Below are 14283 nucleotides of genomic sequence, written 5' to 3' on the forward strand. Positions count from 1 at the left end.
TTTTGTCCGTCAGGATTAGTGCTATGGCAACGCTGGTCGCCTGGGAGGTGAGTTTCCCAGAGCAGCGGGACCAGGACAGAAACAGACCGCTTCATTCCAAGTGTTACTTCCTTCCCAGCCAATTGGGAAACAGAAGTGGAGTGGTGTGTATGTGTGTCACTCACAACTCCAAAACTTCCACCAAGACTGCCAACTCTAATGAGGTGCCATCCTGAGCCACAAGCTCAAAGTGTGTTTGTCTGTGCAAGTGGGTGAGTGGGTGGGATGGTGAGGGGCTGTCCCTGTGTGCTCTCTTCTATGTGGTGTACTATGTAGAAAAGTCACCCCACTCTCCCCTCCTTTTCTGTTGGTGGACTACATTAGCCGGAAGGGCGGAGGGCCAGACAGCTGAAATCAACGCTGCAGATGAAGCATGTGACTCCAGACCGAGGCCCTTTTGTTTGGACAATTACAGCCAACACACGGAGCCCTGGAAATGCACTGTGGTTTTTTTTTGTGCTAGTGTTTTTTTTCCCAGCTTGCTGTTCTTACAAGAAACTGCAGTGGGTTCTTAAAGTTACAACCCTTAAGATTGTCATTAAATAAAACACCATTTTTGATCATAAAGTTGGCAATAGCCATTCAGTGTGTTAAAATTCTGTGATTACTTCTTTAAATTGTATTTTTCAGTAAAATTGCCTTCACACACCCCAGATTCACAAGAAATTACAAGTAAACCACATTTCCTACTTTTCACGTTAAATTGGTTAAACTGAACAGCAGGAAATGTTGGATTTGCAATAACCTAATACAACTCTGATACAGCGTTAGGTAAGCCAATAGTGAGGCTAACATCAATGAGATAAAATCACAAACAATAACGCTGGATGGAAACAATTTGAGTCACCTGTGCGAGTGAAGGCATTCTGAACGGCATACCCCGCCACTAACAATGAAAACCACTTTATAGAAGGGTTAATACAAATACAATTGCAGAAAAAAATGCCACCCATAAATAACATCAACAGGGGTTATAAATTGAAGTGGTGGAGACGTTAGGTTAAGAATGAAAACAAGACACACAGCCTGTTTTTTTGTTGTTGTGTTGTTTGTTTTGATGTTGTGCATAAAGTTCCCACCCCAACGTATTTGGATTTCGGAAGCATTTGGGTCATATGGTACATATTAATACAGTGGAAGCCAAGACTGTCAGATAAGGCGAGGGACCAAAATAGGATTACCAAACACAGGGTTGGCCTAACACTGGCAGACTGTCCAAAATCATATGTTGGACAGTATCCAATCATGTTTAAGTGTAACTTAAGCCAACTTCACACTGCTTATACTCGCTAAGACTGCTGGATCTGAGCCAGGATAAACCAAACAACCAGTGTTCATTTAGTGTCTTTTAAACAGGATTTGCTCAATACGCTGCTCAGAAGAACCAGTGATATGAGCTCTTCTCATCCTGCCTGTGTATACAGTATAGCCCACTTCATACATCGATTTCAGGAAGTTTATAACCGAGCAACTGGTAACAAATAACAATATTCATTTAAAAAACAACTGAGAAAGATTTTTGCAGATTTTTAGAGATTCACCTTTGGAATCAAGATGCTGGAGCACGTGGAAGATGAAAACTCTTTGGTTGGATCCGAAGAATGAAATTTGTGAATGAAAACAGCTCTTGACAGCATATGAAAGAGAATATGAAATACTGGGAATTTATGAATGAATGTTTGACCATTGAGAACATCACCCCAGTGGTTAATTGAGAGAAAGCAAACAGAGACATCACACACAATTTACCAAGTTTGGCCATACTTTTCACTAACACTTGACCACTTCCCAAGATATTAAGGCTTAAAATCCACAACTTTAAACCAAGTCACATCACAAGCAGTAGAGACAGAGGCAATTTGAAATTGTATTCAAAAGAAAACTTCTTTGTCTCTGATCACCTCTGAAAAGCAAACCCAGCACTCACTGACACCTATGCCCTTCTTCCTCCTCTACCATGCTAGATTATGTTTATTTATATTGCTATTTCAGCTGTGGCCAGATCACCTCTATAGCCTCAACCCTAAAACAGACACGCACACTCACTGTGTTTAAATCTTATTCATGAAACAGCAGTAAGCCGAAAAGAAGACAGCCTCTCTAATGCTGTGAGTTCATGTATAGTATGTTACCTTGAATAACTGCCATGGGAGGACTTACTAAACTTACCTCTGCAACATCTCATCTTTAATACAAGGGTATTTATTTGTTACCAACCAACACCAACAAAAACAGACAATGATTGTACGTACACAGGAATTGCACCCTAAGAGGATTTCCTAGCTCTGTTCACTCCTATTCCCATGTGCCATGCAGGCATGTTAGAGTGACCTAAGCATGCATCCTGCCAGCTGTGCAAAGGGCTTAACCGATTCTGTCTTCCAGACACTTTGGACACTTTTGCCAGAAGAAAAACTGCCAGACTTTTTGGTCCCTCCTTTCCTCTGTAAGCTTCTCTCTCTATGGGCTCCATGGGTGAAAGAGAGAGTGCTCAAAGGGTGCACACAGAGCCCATAGTCACCTCACAAGAGCTTAAAATGTGACTTTCTGGTTCTAAGAAAGAGGAAAGAACCACGATCATTCCACAAAAAAATTATAATGAATGTTACAGCAAACTCCCATAGGTTTTTCTTATCATTGGAAAATCCATTTTAAGAGGCAGGTAATATTGTGATGTCTTGCACGTTGAGTGTTTATGTTTCATGTGTTTAACAGACCTTTTTTGTGTCAGACATTTGCCTTATCACCGTAGGAAATTAATTATGGCTGCATTTCATTTAGGTGTTCCCTGCATTTATGCATTCATTGGTATATGTATCCTTACTGTTGTGGTTTACTGGGACAGTTAAATGGAATGGAGCCATCGTTAATGCTATTAGTTACACATGTGCTTTTCCTGCTGTTTTCTGCAGTAAAAAGGGCCATTCTCCTGAGATTGGATTAAGTTACTGATATTATGTGTTTGATGTAGATAAGCAATGTAAACAGTGGCACACATTTTTGACCTTACTGACTGTTTTAGCTAAGTGAAATGAATATTGTGTGCACCTATAAGCACCAGTAGTTTAGGGTTTAGGGGGGGAAATGAATTTCCCCTAGAGGGGTTAATAAACCTTCTTCTTCTTTGTGCCTTACCAGTAGTCTAAGGGATGAGACAGAACGCTGCCATTACTTTCTCTCCAAGCAACAAAATAAATACAGAAGTAGTGGAAGAAGTATTAACATCCTTTATTAAAGTAATAATATCACACTGAGAAAATACTCCAGTACAAGTAAATGTCCTGCATTCAAATCCTTACTCAAGTAAATGTTAAAGAATTATCAGCAAAATGTTCTTAAAAGTACTAAAAGTAAAAGTATTGTAGTATCATAGTGTAGTTAATGTTCCCTATTAGTGTATTACTATTATTAGATAGATAGATAGATAGATAGATAGATAGATAGATAGATAGATAGATAGATAGATAGATAGATAGATAGATAGATAGATAGATAGATAGATAGATAGATAGGCTCAAAAAACAGCCCTGTTTCCAGCTGACCTAAGGTCTGTTTTAATAGTTTATTTAGATTAAGAAGTATAGGAACACATTTTAATTAAAAATCACCACATCTGGAGATACATGGTTTTCACTGGATAGGAAAGGTATTAAAAATTGTAATCTTAAAAGTAAGTTTTATTATGTCTGCATTACTGGGAATGATAAAGGAGATAAAGACACACAGGTTCCTGGGAATCAGCATCACAGAGAACCTGACATGGTCATCTCACATCTCCACACTGGTGAAGAAAGCTCAGAAACGATTCTTCTTGAGGAAGATTAAGAAGGCCATATTCCCGTGCCAAGTTCATGTCAGCTTTTACAGAGGAGCAATAGAAAGCATCCCGACTGGAAACATAACTAAGGCCCAGGACCAGAGGGCTCTGCAGCAGGTGATTAAAACTGCTCAGAAGATCACTGGTACCCATCTCCCGGGCATCAGTGATATTGGTGAGGTGAGGTGCCTATACAGACCCCATAGGATACTAAAGGACAGTACGCACCCCAGCCACAGCCTGTTCACCCTGCTGCCTTCTGGGAAGAGATATAGAAGTTTCTGCTGCCACACCGCTAGACTGCAGAGCAGCTTCTTCCCCCAAGCCATCTTTTAAGCTCAAATTCATTCTGAGCACTTTTCTACCATTTTTGTAATTGCTTCTATATCAAAGTATATTGTCTGCTGAGGAGCAGAACGGAGTAGCAAACTTGTATTGTGACCATAGACTGTATACCTACTGCTTCTTCTTGAAGGCACACACTTGAAAAGATGGGGTGTGACGTCAGACCCAGACTCACTCATGGTCTGGTTTGTATAAACCTTTTCATAGAGTCTAATTGTGGTATAAACACAAGCAAACACCCAAAACGACACGTTTACAATGTGTTTCCCCCCGTTTTGACTGTGACAAATAAAACTTCTTTGTAAATAGTTAAGTCACGACACACTCAAAAAGAAAAACTGTGGGGGGGGAGGGGGGAATTAAGTGTTGCTATGACAACCAGCGCAACAACGTTTTGTTGTCATGAGGCTTTGGTTAGCTGCTATGTTAGCTAGCAAGTAGTTTTAAAACAGCAGATAACGTTAAGGTAACTAATATCTACGCCGTAAAGTCGTTTATTACAGAAACAATGGACTCAGATTCGTTATATTATTCTTTGGAACTCGTTGCCGGTAGCGGATACACTTTAAACGTTGAGCAAAGAACCGCTCTGCAGACTTCCTTGGTGATCCTGAAGAAAAACTACAAGTTCCACCGAGTGCTGTTTTGGGGCAAAATACTGGGATTAAAGGAGGATTACTTTATCGCCCAGGGGAGGGGAGAAAATGAGATGCAGGATAAGAAGAATCTCTATAGGTAAGATAGCATCAACTGTTTGATTGTCGCTTTTTTGGGTCTGCCCCTGTGACAGTGTGAAAATACCTTTTTGTGCTCGTTTGGTCTTTTATCTCCAGCTTCAACTGCATGGACTGGTTCCTGCTCCCCCCTGTCACGGACTCTATGATCGAGGAAGTGGCCAAAGCTGCAAAGGGTCGCTTCATTGGAGACCCCACATATGTGTATGACAATGTTGAGATCCGCAGGCAAGGAAAGAGAGATGGCCCTATAGAGGAGGAGGTGGTGGTAAGCATGATTAATACTGTGTAGAATTAATCATAGTGAACATATGGAGCTGCCAGATGAAACTCAAGACCTAGTACTTCCAAGTCACATGCAACAAGTGTCATTGTAGTATTCAGTAGTAGGCTACTGCATCAGAGAAAGAGAAAGTGTTGAAATATCCTGATGGTGGTATATAAATATAAATCCATCCATCTACTGTTATCAGAAGAAAAATATTTTAGCACAGCATTATGCAGTAGAGCTATAACTCAAGCCAAAGCACAGATGGATGTGGGCCTGAAATTAAACACAGTATAAAAAGACAACAGATGCCAACAGATATATTTAGGCTCACAATATCTCTGCTCAGCTACCTCTGCACCAAACAAGGGTTTTTATTCATGATGAATTAGTGCCAAAGAGAACTGCAGCTTAAATCTCAAAGAGTGACTGTGCTTGGTTTCAGACCAAAGTCAATGAGGAGAGCAGGCTGGCAGTGACGGTTCATCAGATCGATGAGGAAGTGTCTGTGGTACCGCGTGGTGCCATCGTCAAGCGTCCACATGGCCTTGTCCAGATCAACCGCAGCTTTGGTGGTAAATATATATCACTCTGCCTCATGATGCGTGTGCCAGAGTTGCCATTTGCTGTTGCATGTAAATTGCCCTCAGGGGACTCATAAAGCATGATTAAAATTGGGTATTTATTTGAACAACATTTTAGGAAATATTTCACAAGACAACTCAAAATTATTTGGTTAACTTGCTAGTCCTGCTTTGTGAAACATAAATACAATGCTAAATACAATGATGTAGTCTATATTTTGACATAATTTCACTGTATATTTGCACCATCATTGCTTCAGTTTGAATAACATGCCAATGTGCATTGTTCCTCAGGTCTGTCTCACTCAGAAGCAGGGAAGCTTGACAACTTCCTTCACTTCAGCAAACCAAAGAATCTGAAGAAGAAATCCATCGTGGAAATGGGTGATTTCAACCCAGCTATCGACTTCCTGGATGTGCTGAGTGATGACATTCCTAAAGGTGAACACACTATAACGTCTTGTATTGAAGTATATGAACACATCTTCAGCTTCATTTCAGGATCACTGAACTCTAATCAGCTTCCAATGTTCCAACCGCCATGCTACATTACAACTAAATGAGATGTGCTTTTAGCACAATCATTATGGTGATTCAACTGACTGAAGTCAAGAGGCGTGTCTTCCAGTTAGAAACAACTGAATTATTTCAACAGTAAAAAGGTCAGTTAAACTAATAAAATAAACTAAAACTTTTATCAGCATACCAGATGGAACAGATTTCCTGGGAATACGTTGGAAGAATTGGTCTTCAACTACTGCCAGATAAGAAATATCTGGATTCAGCACCCACCTACTGAAAGTCAAGTGATTTATAGGAAAATTATAGATTCTATCGTCATCATTTCCCCATGAAACTGACTAAAAAAAGACGTAAACCAGTACATGGGAAGCGCACTGCCAGAAACCAAACTGATATGAAATGAGAAATTGATTGCTCACATCTGTAGGAGAGAAAAGTATTTTAGCTCATTTGTGACAAATAACTGCCCGCCTCTATCAACAGCACACAAATGTTGTAGATTTGTCAACATGGGGAGACTTGGTTACTTTAGAGGAGCTTGACTTTAATTTGTTTTTGGTCAAAAATATTGCATGAAAATGTAACTAAAAGCATGAATTTTGGCAGGGAGCACAGACACTTGAGCTGATAAACTAATGTTCGCAAAACTCAAACCCAGAAGGCAAACAATAAGCAAACTTGAATACTGTAAAAAGAATGTGAAATTAGGTCACGTCTAACAAGATTTGAGGTTGCTTAGCTGGATTTACTCCAGGCCATAGTGAATGTAGATATAGTGAGGCTATCTAAGTGTATATGTGTGTGAAAGAAAGACAAAGTGTTCGGCGCCCAAGAGCAAACATGCAGCAGATGTCTGATTTAAGAGGACTTCCACATGTGTATATGTTTGTGTTCCTTGAGTTGATGCGGATGTCGGCAGTGTCATCGCTGCAGCAGACATTGCACAGCTGTCTCAGTGTGCCACACTCACTGCAGCCGTCCTAACAGTGGATCACATGTGTTTGCCGAAAAGGAGAAAGAGTTAACATGTTTTAAACTGAGCTCTGGGGAAAATGTGGTATGACGCATCTCCCCCAAAAGACAGGTGCTCTTCCTGAGACCCTGAGCTGCCCCCCAACCCCTTCCCACAACAATTCTGCAAACAGCTTCCAGGTCCTGATTTATGGCTTTAGGTTCCTCCTCCTCCTGCAGAAGTACAGTTATTACCTCGACACAACATGTTGCATAATGCCAATCTTCTAAGTTGTTTTTACTTTTAGTTCATTCGTTCGTTACCGGATAAGAAGTGCAACAACTGTCTAATTTATCAGAACAGTTTCCCTTTTGTGTAAAAGAATCAATGGTGTTTATGTTTATACTGTAGCAGATCCAGCTCTTGTTCTCAATTCCCTGGGTTTTGGTTCACAGTCACACCCAAGCATATTGAGAAACAGGTTAGACTGTAGATATCAAAAGCACAAAGGGTTGATTTATATCATATCCCTTGGTTGCCTCTTGCATGTGAATAGTATAATCTTCTTGGACTGATTTCCAAAGATTACTGCAGCCTCCATTTCAATTCAGCTCGACAGTGCAGTCAGAGAACATGATGCCTCCTGCATTTAACATTCAACTGTTTACAACAAGTCTTCTTTGTTTGCATAGCATCATGGAGTCTACAGTTTGAATGTGCTAGCAAAGTGTGCGTGCTTCGCAGCCTATTGTGGCTTGGCCTGACCTTCTACCATGTGCCACTGACGCCACAGCACGGACACATCTACATTGGTGATGGGACCAAGAATTTGGACCTTCCCTTCATGCTATAAAAAGGAGACATTGTACATGCATTTTAAGCTACAAATCATAAATCATACATCTCATGTTCCTCTGTTGTTTCAGGACATTTTGTTTGTCTTATCTTAAAACAAATAAAGAGGTAAAGTCGTGCAGTTGTGTGTCGCCAAGCTATTTGTTCCATTTACTTTTCGGGTACAAAAGCATGTTGAGAGCATTTTATTTGCACATCTGTGTTGCCTTGAGTATACACAGTCAACATACCACCTACTTTGAAAGTGTAACACAGAACCAGTTGATGATCACATTAAGTTGTCAAGAGAGTTCACTTCAAGGCTTTTTGAAAACCAACAGAGACAGAAAAGATGGTCCTGGGTGGGGCTGAGCATGATTCTTTAAGAAGCATGACACAGCTTAATAAACAAAATGTAGAATAAATACAGATGGATGAAGCTTTTAGACCCATTTCCAGGGCAGTATGACAAAAGTAAATCCACTTAGAACTGCATCCTTGCATGAAAAAGGGCCCACCCACTAACGTCCAGTTGCTGCACCAATTCGTCAGGCTTTCTGCCCCTCAGTGTTTTATGTAAAGGGGTTTGACGCCGTAACGCACATTGTCCTTGAGTGCTGGGTGGCCAACAGACATGCGCTTCTTACACCACTTCAGTCCAGTTTTATAGATGGGTTTCACAGAGTCAGTGGACCAGCGGGTCAGGTATCTGTACAATAAAGAGCAGATGTGGACGATAAAAGTATGGCTAGCTTCAGTTGCACTGGGACTGGTGCTGACAAGTGATAGATAATAGTGAGAAACACACATAGAAGCAGAGACACATGTACAGTATACATTACCTGTTAAGTTGTGGCTTGGGCCTCTTTGGGACGTGGCCCTCAGGAAGTTTGGGTTTGTGGTCAGGCAGCAGACCTTGAACAAAGAGAAAAACAAATGTCACATTTATGTACTTAATTTAAAAACATCATTACTGTTACAAACTGCTGTTAGCTAGTCTGCTGAGTTACAGCCTACTAGCTGGCTGAGTCCGGAATGGGCACGAGAACCGGCGCCTGAGGACAGAGATGACAAAGACGGGGACAGGAGAGGAGCAAGCGGGAGGTCAGGTATCAGAAGGGCAGCTGCAGCGTGTAGTGCCAGAATTTTGTTTTGTTTCTGTAGAGTTGGATGAAACGTGTTTTACGATGCGTTCACAAGGCGAATAGTTCAGTGAAAGAGAGAAACAGAAGGTGTACCATTGTAAATCTCCCAGCTGAAATAGCAGGAGGCCTGAGCTATACTATCGTACTATCACCTCCCAAAACACAAGTTTTATGATGTTTTAAAGTGACGGTTTTATTTAACTATTTATTTGTATTTGATCGCTGTATGTTTGTCCTATGCATTATATTAATTGTAATGTGTTTTGAGACCACGTTGCATGGTGATTTTACACTTCAAATAAAATTGACTGATTGACAAGTGGTAATACAAGACAGGAGGGGTTGGGGCTAGCTGGTTAGTATGGTTAGCAAGTGCAGTAGATATCTCTGCAACACAATACACAAACGTCTTTGACATGACGTCAGAACTGTTACTGCTTGACCTTCTGTGGATAATTTTTAATGTTTTAACTAAAATATCTTATACATTGCACCTTTAAACATGTCAAGAGACTCACAGCCAATTATCTGAAGCCAGTCTAAAAAAGGTACAACAGTGAAGAATTTGCTGGATCCTATTTGAACTTCTACAAACAACAACAAATACAGCAAAGAGCTAGCACAGTTGAACTAACTCATTTGCATGTTTACCAGCCGTACGGTCTGTATTTGAGTGCTACCCTATTGCAATTTGAGTGAGAGGGAAACTGTGTTGAAACTATTAGTCAACTGAAAATAAATTACAAATTTCTTTTAACAAGCAAAAATATAACATTTGCAGATTCAATCTTCTCAATTGTGAGGATTGGTTGCATTTCTGTTTTATATCAATCAGAAAATAATTACCTGATTAATGGGTCATGAAAATAATCATTAATTGCAGCCCTGACAGATTCAATACTCTGCAATAAATATGTGGTTTAGTTCAGTTGGCTGGGTCAGTTGGTACAACTTCTTACCATCTTGACAGCGTCAGAGTCAATATCTAAGTCTGTATATGCCTTTTGGTGCTTCTCCAACACTGAACTGTACTTGAAATTTGTGTAAGTCATTAGTCACAGTTAACACTGACCTGCTCTGTGGGCCATCTGCACACAGATGGCAATCTTACGATGTTCCTCTGGACAGAGACCTGTGATCCTCCTGGGCAACAACCCCCCATCTGACCTGATGAACTGACTGAGCAACAAAACATCCTGGAGGGGTTTAAACACAAAAGCAGGCATTTTAAACAGCTGATGCACTTTCCATGATGTCTGAGATCCTTTGGTCATTACATGCATGTGGATGCATTTACCGTGTAGTTGTATTTGTGCTGCAGGTTCCATCTGTAGATAGGACACTTGGCTGTGGGGTTTGGAGGCTGGGGTCCTGCTGGAACGTCCAGTATTTCTCCCTCAATCTGACACATAATTAACATGACTAGTTAATATAGTAGTAACAACAACAATAATAATAATAAATCAGCTATGGTTTTCAACTTGACTCAAAATTCATGTGTGCAGTAAAAGAAAGTGTTTTAATTGTTTTTAAATTGTGAGTCCCTCTCTCCAACGATCCTATCTAACTGTTGGTTATAGAAGTATGCCAATGCAGGTCAAAGGAGTTGCCCTTGTTGCATCTCCTCACATCTGACAGAGCCTCTCCTTTGAACATATGCTTCTATTTTCGCCGTTGGTCTCGTGGGTTGCAATGATGTACTTTTAGTATCTTTAAAATGTCAATGCTGTTTAAAATTACACAACACTTGAATAAACATTTGCCAAACCTGATAGGCTTATACTTTGTAGATGAAAAATAAATAAATAAATAAATAAAATCAGTTAAGATACACTCTGCAGACAGTTTTTGTTATGTGTGTTCAGCATGATGAATGTTTACTAGAGTTTAAACCTGCTATTCCTATCCTTTGCGACGTATATAGCCACTGTGATAATCTGTCACCAACTGCGTGTTTATCAACTACTTTTATGATGGATCACTGATGAATTTTATATATAATTTTTTTTCCATTTAAACATCCAGACTCAAAAATACCTAATTTCTGTTATTATATAAAGGGTGTTTATAACACAAAGCAGTAGAGTTTTCTCTATTCGGCTTTTCGTTTGTTTCTTTAGAAAACAGCCTGATGCGATACACTTCAAGGCAAAACAATCAGGAGTTAGAGAAATACATATTTTATGTGAATTTCTGCTCACCAGTTTAGAATTCATTCAAATGCCTCAATGAATAGCTTTTGATGTTATCAAAATACTGCACAAGAAGAATGCATGTACAATATCTTCATCAGGTGAAATTGTATTAAATCACAGCCAGGTTTTACGTACCATTGTCGTGTTCTCCATTTGCTTCTCCACCACTGTAAAACACACATTATATGATGTTAGGCCTTAATCATAATAAATATAACTATTTGTCTTTACGGCCTGCCTAATATTTGGAAGACATTTTAAGTGAATGTGGTGCCAAGTGATACAATTATTATTTACAATTTGTCTGACAGCCAGTAAATATAATTCAGCTCGAGTCTCCACCTGAATCAGAAAGAGCTTTTATTGCCAAGTAGTATTTTACACATACTGGGAATTAGCTTTGGTGATAAGGTGCTAGACAAACATAAAGCTGACATAAATAAATGTAAAATATATAAATATGGAATAAACAGATCCTTGTTAAAAGAACTAATAGAATTGTATGTAGAGAAAGAGAAAGAACAATGTGGCAGATATTCACATGTGCATGACTCCGGGTTTGTGTTGTGCAGACATATTACAGGGGGAGAGGATTTATTTATATAAATTGACAATATATAAAAATATAGAATAATTATAATAAATGTGCCACATGCCAGTTTGCAGTGGTCTGGCAAAATCACAATTGACATCAAATATATTCACATACAGTACTCAAAATGTGGTTAGGTGAGGCTCTTTTTATAGACAGATAGACACACACTTTAAAAATACATTTATTTACAGTGAAATATTTTTTGTAATACTTGGATACATAACCTCCGATTTCAGCACATGTAAAGTCAGGTGGAGGAGAAAGAAAACAATAAAACTACCTCTGCTTAACACATTCTTTCAATGTGTGCGTAATTTATGTGACTCTCTTCGCCCTTGTTCAAAGTAACATGTTTTTGTGTTCACAACACACTAAGTGAAAAGATAACGAGGGAAAGACTGATTCAATGGGCGCATGCCTTCTGGCAAACAGCTAAGTTATTTACTGAATGCTTTTTATATTTGTTGTTGCATTTACGGTTAGGCGAGGTGGATGTTATACGCATGTCTTTAAAAGATTAAATAACTGTGCTGAGATGCCAATAATTACTGTCAGTGTTAACGTTAACATGCTATACAGTAGCTAACGTTAGAGCGTCTAGCATTGATAGGCTAAAACCTTAACGTTTGCGGAGGACTCTTACCTTTGCGGATCCCTCGGCTCTGAATTGTTAACGTCTGTAGCTGGGGAACATGTATCGTCTGTTGAAACTTCACGTTGGTACCCGTGGCACCTAATTTTAAGCCCGCAAATGAGGTCCACACGGACCTCAACATACTGCGGGCTGCCATTTTTAATTCTTGACCTTCTCCTTCGTCTCTTCCTATTTGGTAATCTCGCGAGAATAATAACAACGACACCCTCGACTTTTTATTGAGCGGCGCTGTTGAAGACCAATAAAGACACAAATTCCAACAGAAAGTAGGCTAGGTTACACATGTCCATGTATGACATCTGTTTGAGTTTAATCAACTGGCTTGATAAAAATGGTTGCATGGCCAAGAGGAAATTCCTTTTCAAGACCAGATATAATTATGATCCTTTATCAAACGATTTCCCTCAAAGGACAAGACATTATAAGCCAAGATTTAGATCTAATTAATATGCAATTACACACAAAACAAATTGCAGCAAAATACCAACTAAAATTAAACACATGGGGAAAAGCAATGAATATATGGCATGTTGATATCTAAGACAAGGGAGAACACCCAAGAAAAGCTAACAGTGACATCCAGATCACAGAGCCACAGAGATCTTTTAAAGCACTGACAGAGATCAGAGTAATACTAGAAAGTATTCATCTGCAAGGAAGATGGATCTAACGTGTCTGTGCAGAGGGATATAAATCCTGCAGTCCATATGATACACTGCAGCATCTTTGGATCCTAGAGATACTTCCATCCTTGTGATCCTTTTCTTTAGATGCTCAGAGTTCATTCCCCTACTCATATCACGCTCGTGAGATTGAAGTACAGGAGGCCCCGAGACAAGCAGTGTAGGAACATGCCAAACTTTTGTTGCAGAAAATGGAAGATGGCCAGATAAAGAGACTAAGAGCAGATAAAGACTTTCGTGTTTGATAGTGTTATCGTGAGAACACTATGCCATTGTCCAGTTGTCATGTTTTTGTTTGCTGTCTTGCAGGATTTATCTCATGGCTTCATCTGTTTGCATCAAGAAAGCGTGAAGAAAGGCCATGGCAGGCTACAACAATAGCTCTGCTCACAGAAGTCTCTCATTTGATAAAGTAAAATACATCTACGGAACTTATTCTTGTGCAAATTACAGCTATAGAACTTAGAACTTAGCCTCCCTTTGCAGGATTTCCTTCAATTTATGATTAAATTATTGCCCCCTTGTTTGGTTTGGTACCTTAATATTATTATCTTTGTGCAAATAGATTTCCTTTTGTGCTCAAGTTAGGTCTCAATTTTCCAAACAGAATATAAACATTCAGTTGTCCATGAGCTTTAATGTGCTTGCAACATTCTCTCTAATAATATACCATTTACGCTAATTTATGGGTTCCTCCTCTGAAAGAGGTCAAAATAATACAACAAATGACAAATTGATGATAGAAAGTAGATCTACATGTGAGGTCTTTTTCGAAGTAAATGTACCCTGTGGAGTTTGTGTGCCTTTGCTTTTCAAAGCTGCTATAGAAATAAAGTTACTTACTTTTCACCACTAGTGGTGCTATATAGCCCTGTTTTGTTTGTCATGTGGGCAATGTGATGCACATTTCTGCAA

At 39.4% G+C, this 14283-nt stretch overlaps 2 protein-coding genes across 2 annotated transcripts; one reads left to right on the plus strand and one right to left on the minus strand.

Annotated features, from left to right (window-relative positions):
* Window positions 1–4579: 4579 nt before the first annotated feature.
* Window positions 4580–8237, plus strand: rsph9 (radial spoke head component 9). Its single transcript, XM_038727200.1, has 5 exons — window positions 4580–4936; window positions 5035–5203; window positions 5649–5778; window positions 6082–6228; window positions 7954–8237. The coding sequence occupies exons 1-5, from the start codon at window positions 4710–4712 to the stop codon at window positions 8112–8114; spliced, it is 834 nt and encodes a 277-aa protein (XP_038583128.1). The 5' UTR covers window positions 4580–4709; the 3' UTR covers window positions 8115–8237.
* A 49-nt stretch (window positions 8238–8286) lies between these two features.
* mrps18a (mitochondrial ribosomal protein S18A) lies at window positions 8287–12853 on the minus strand. Its single transcript, XM_038727201.1, has 6 exons — window positions 12674–12853; window positions 11571–11602; window positions 10538–10642; window positions 10313–10436; window positions 8938–9010; window positions 8287–8804 (listed from the first exon to the last, which is right to left on the minus strand). Exons 1-6 carry the CDS (start codon window positions 12819–12821, stop codon window positions 8660–8662), a joined length of 627 nt encoding a protein of 208 aa, XP_038583129.1. The 5' UTR covers window positions 12822–12853; the 3' UTR covers window positions 8287–8659.
* Window positions 12854–14283: the final 1430 nt, after the last annotated feature.

This window comes from Micropterus salmoides, unplaced genomic scaffold (assembly GCF_014851395.1).
Source record: "Micropterus salmoides isolate LMB-PRFRI ecotype aquatic unplaced genomic scaffold, ASM1485139v1 Ms_hic_scaffold_18, whole genome shotgun sequence".
NCBI classification, from domain to species: domain Eukaryota; kingdom Metazoa; phylum Chordata; class Actinopteri; order Centrarchiformes; family Centrarchidae; genus Micropterus; species Micropterus salmoides.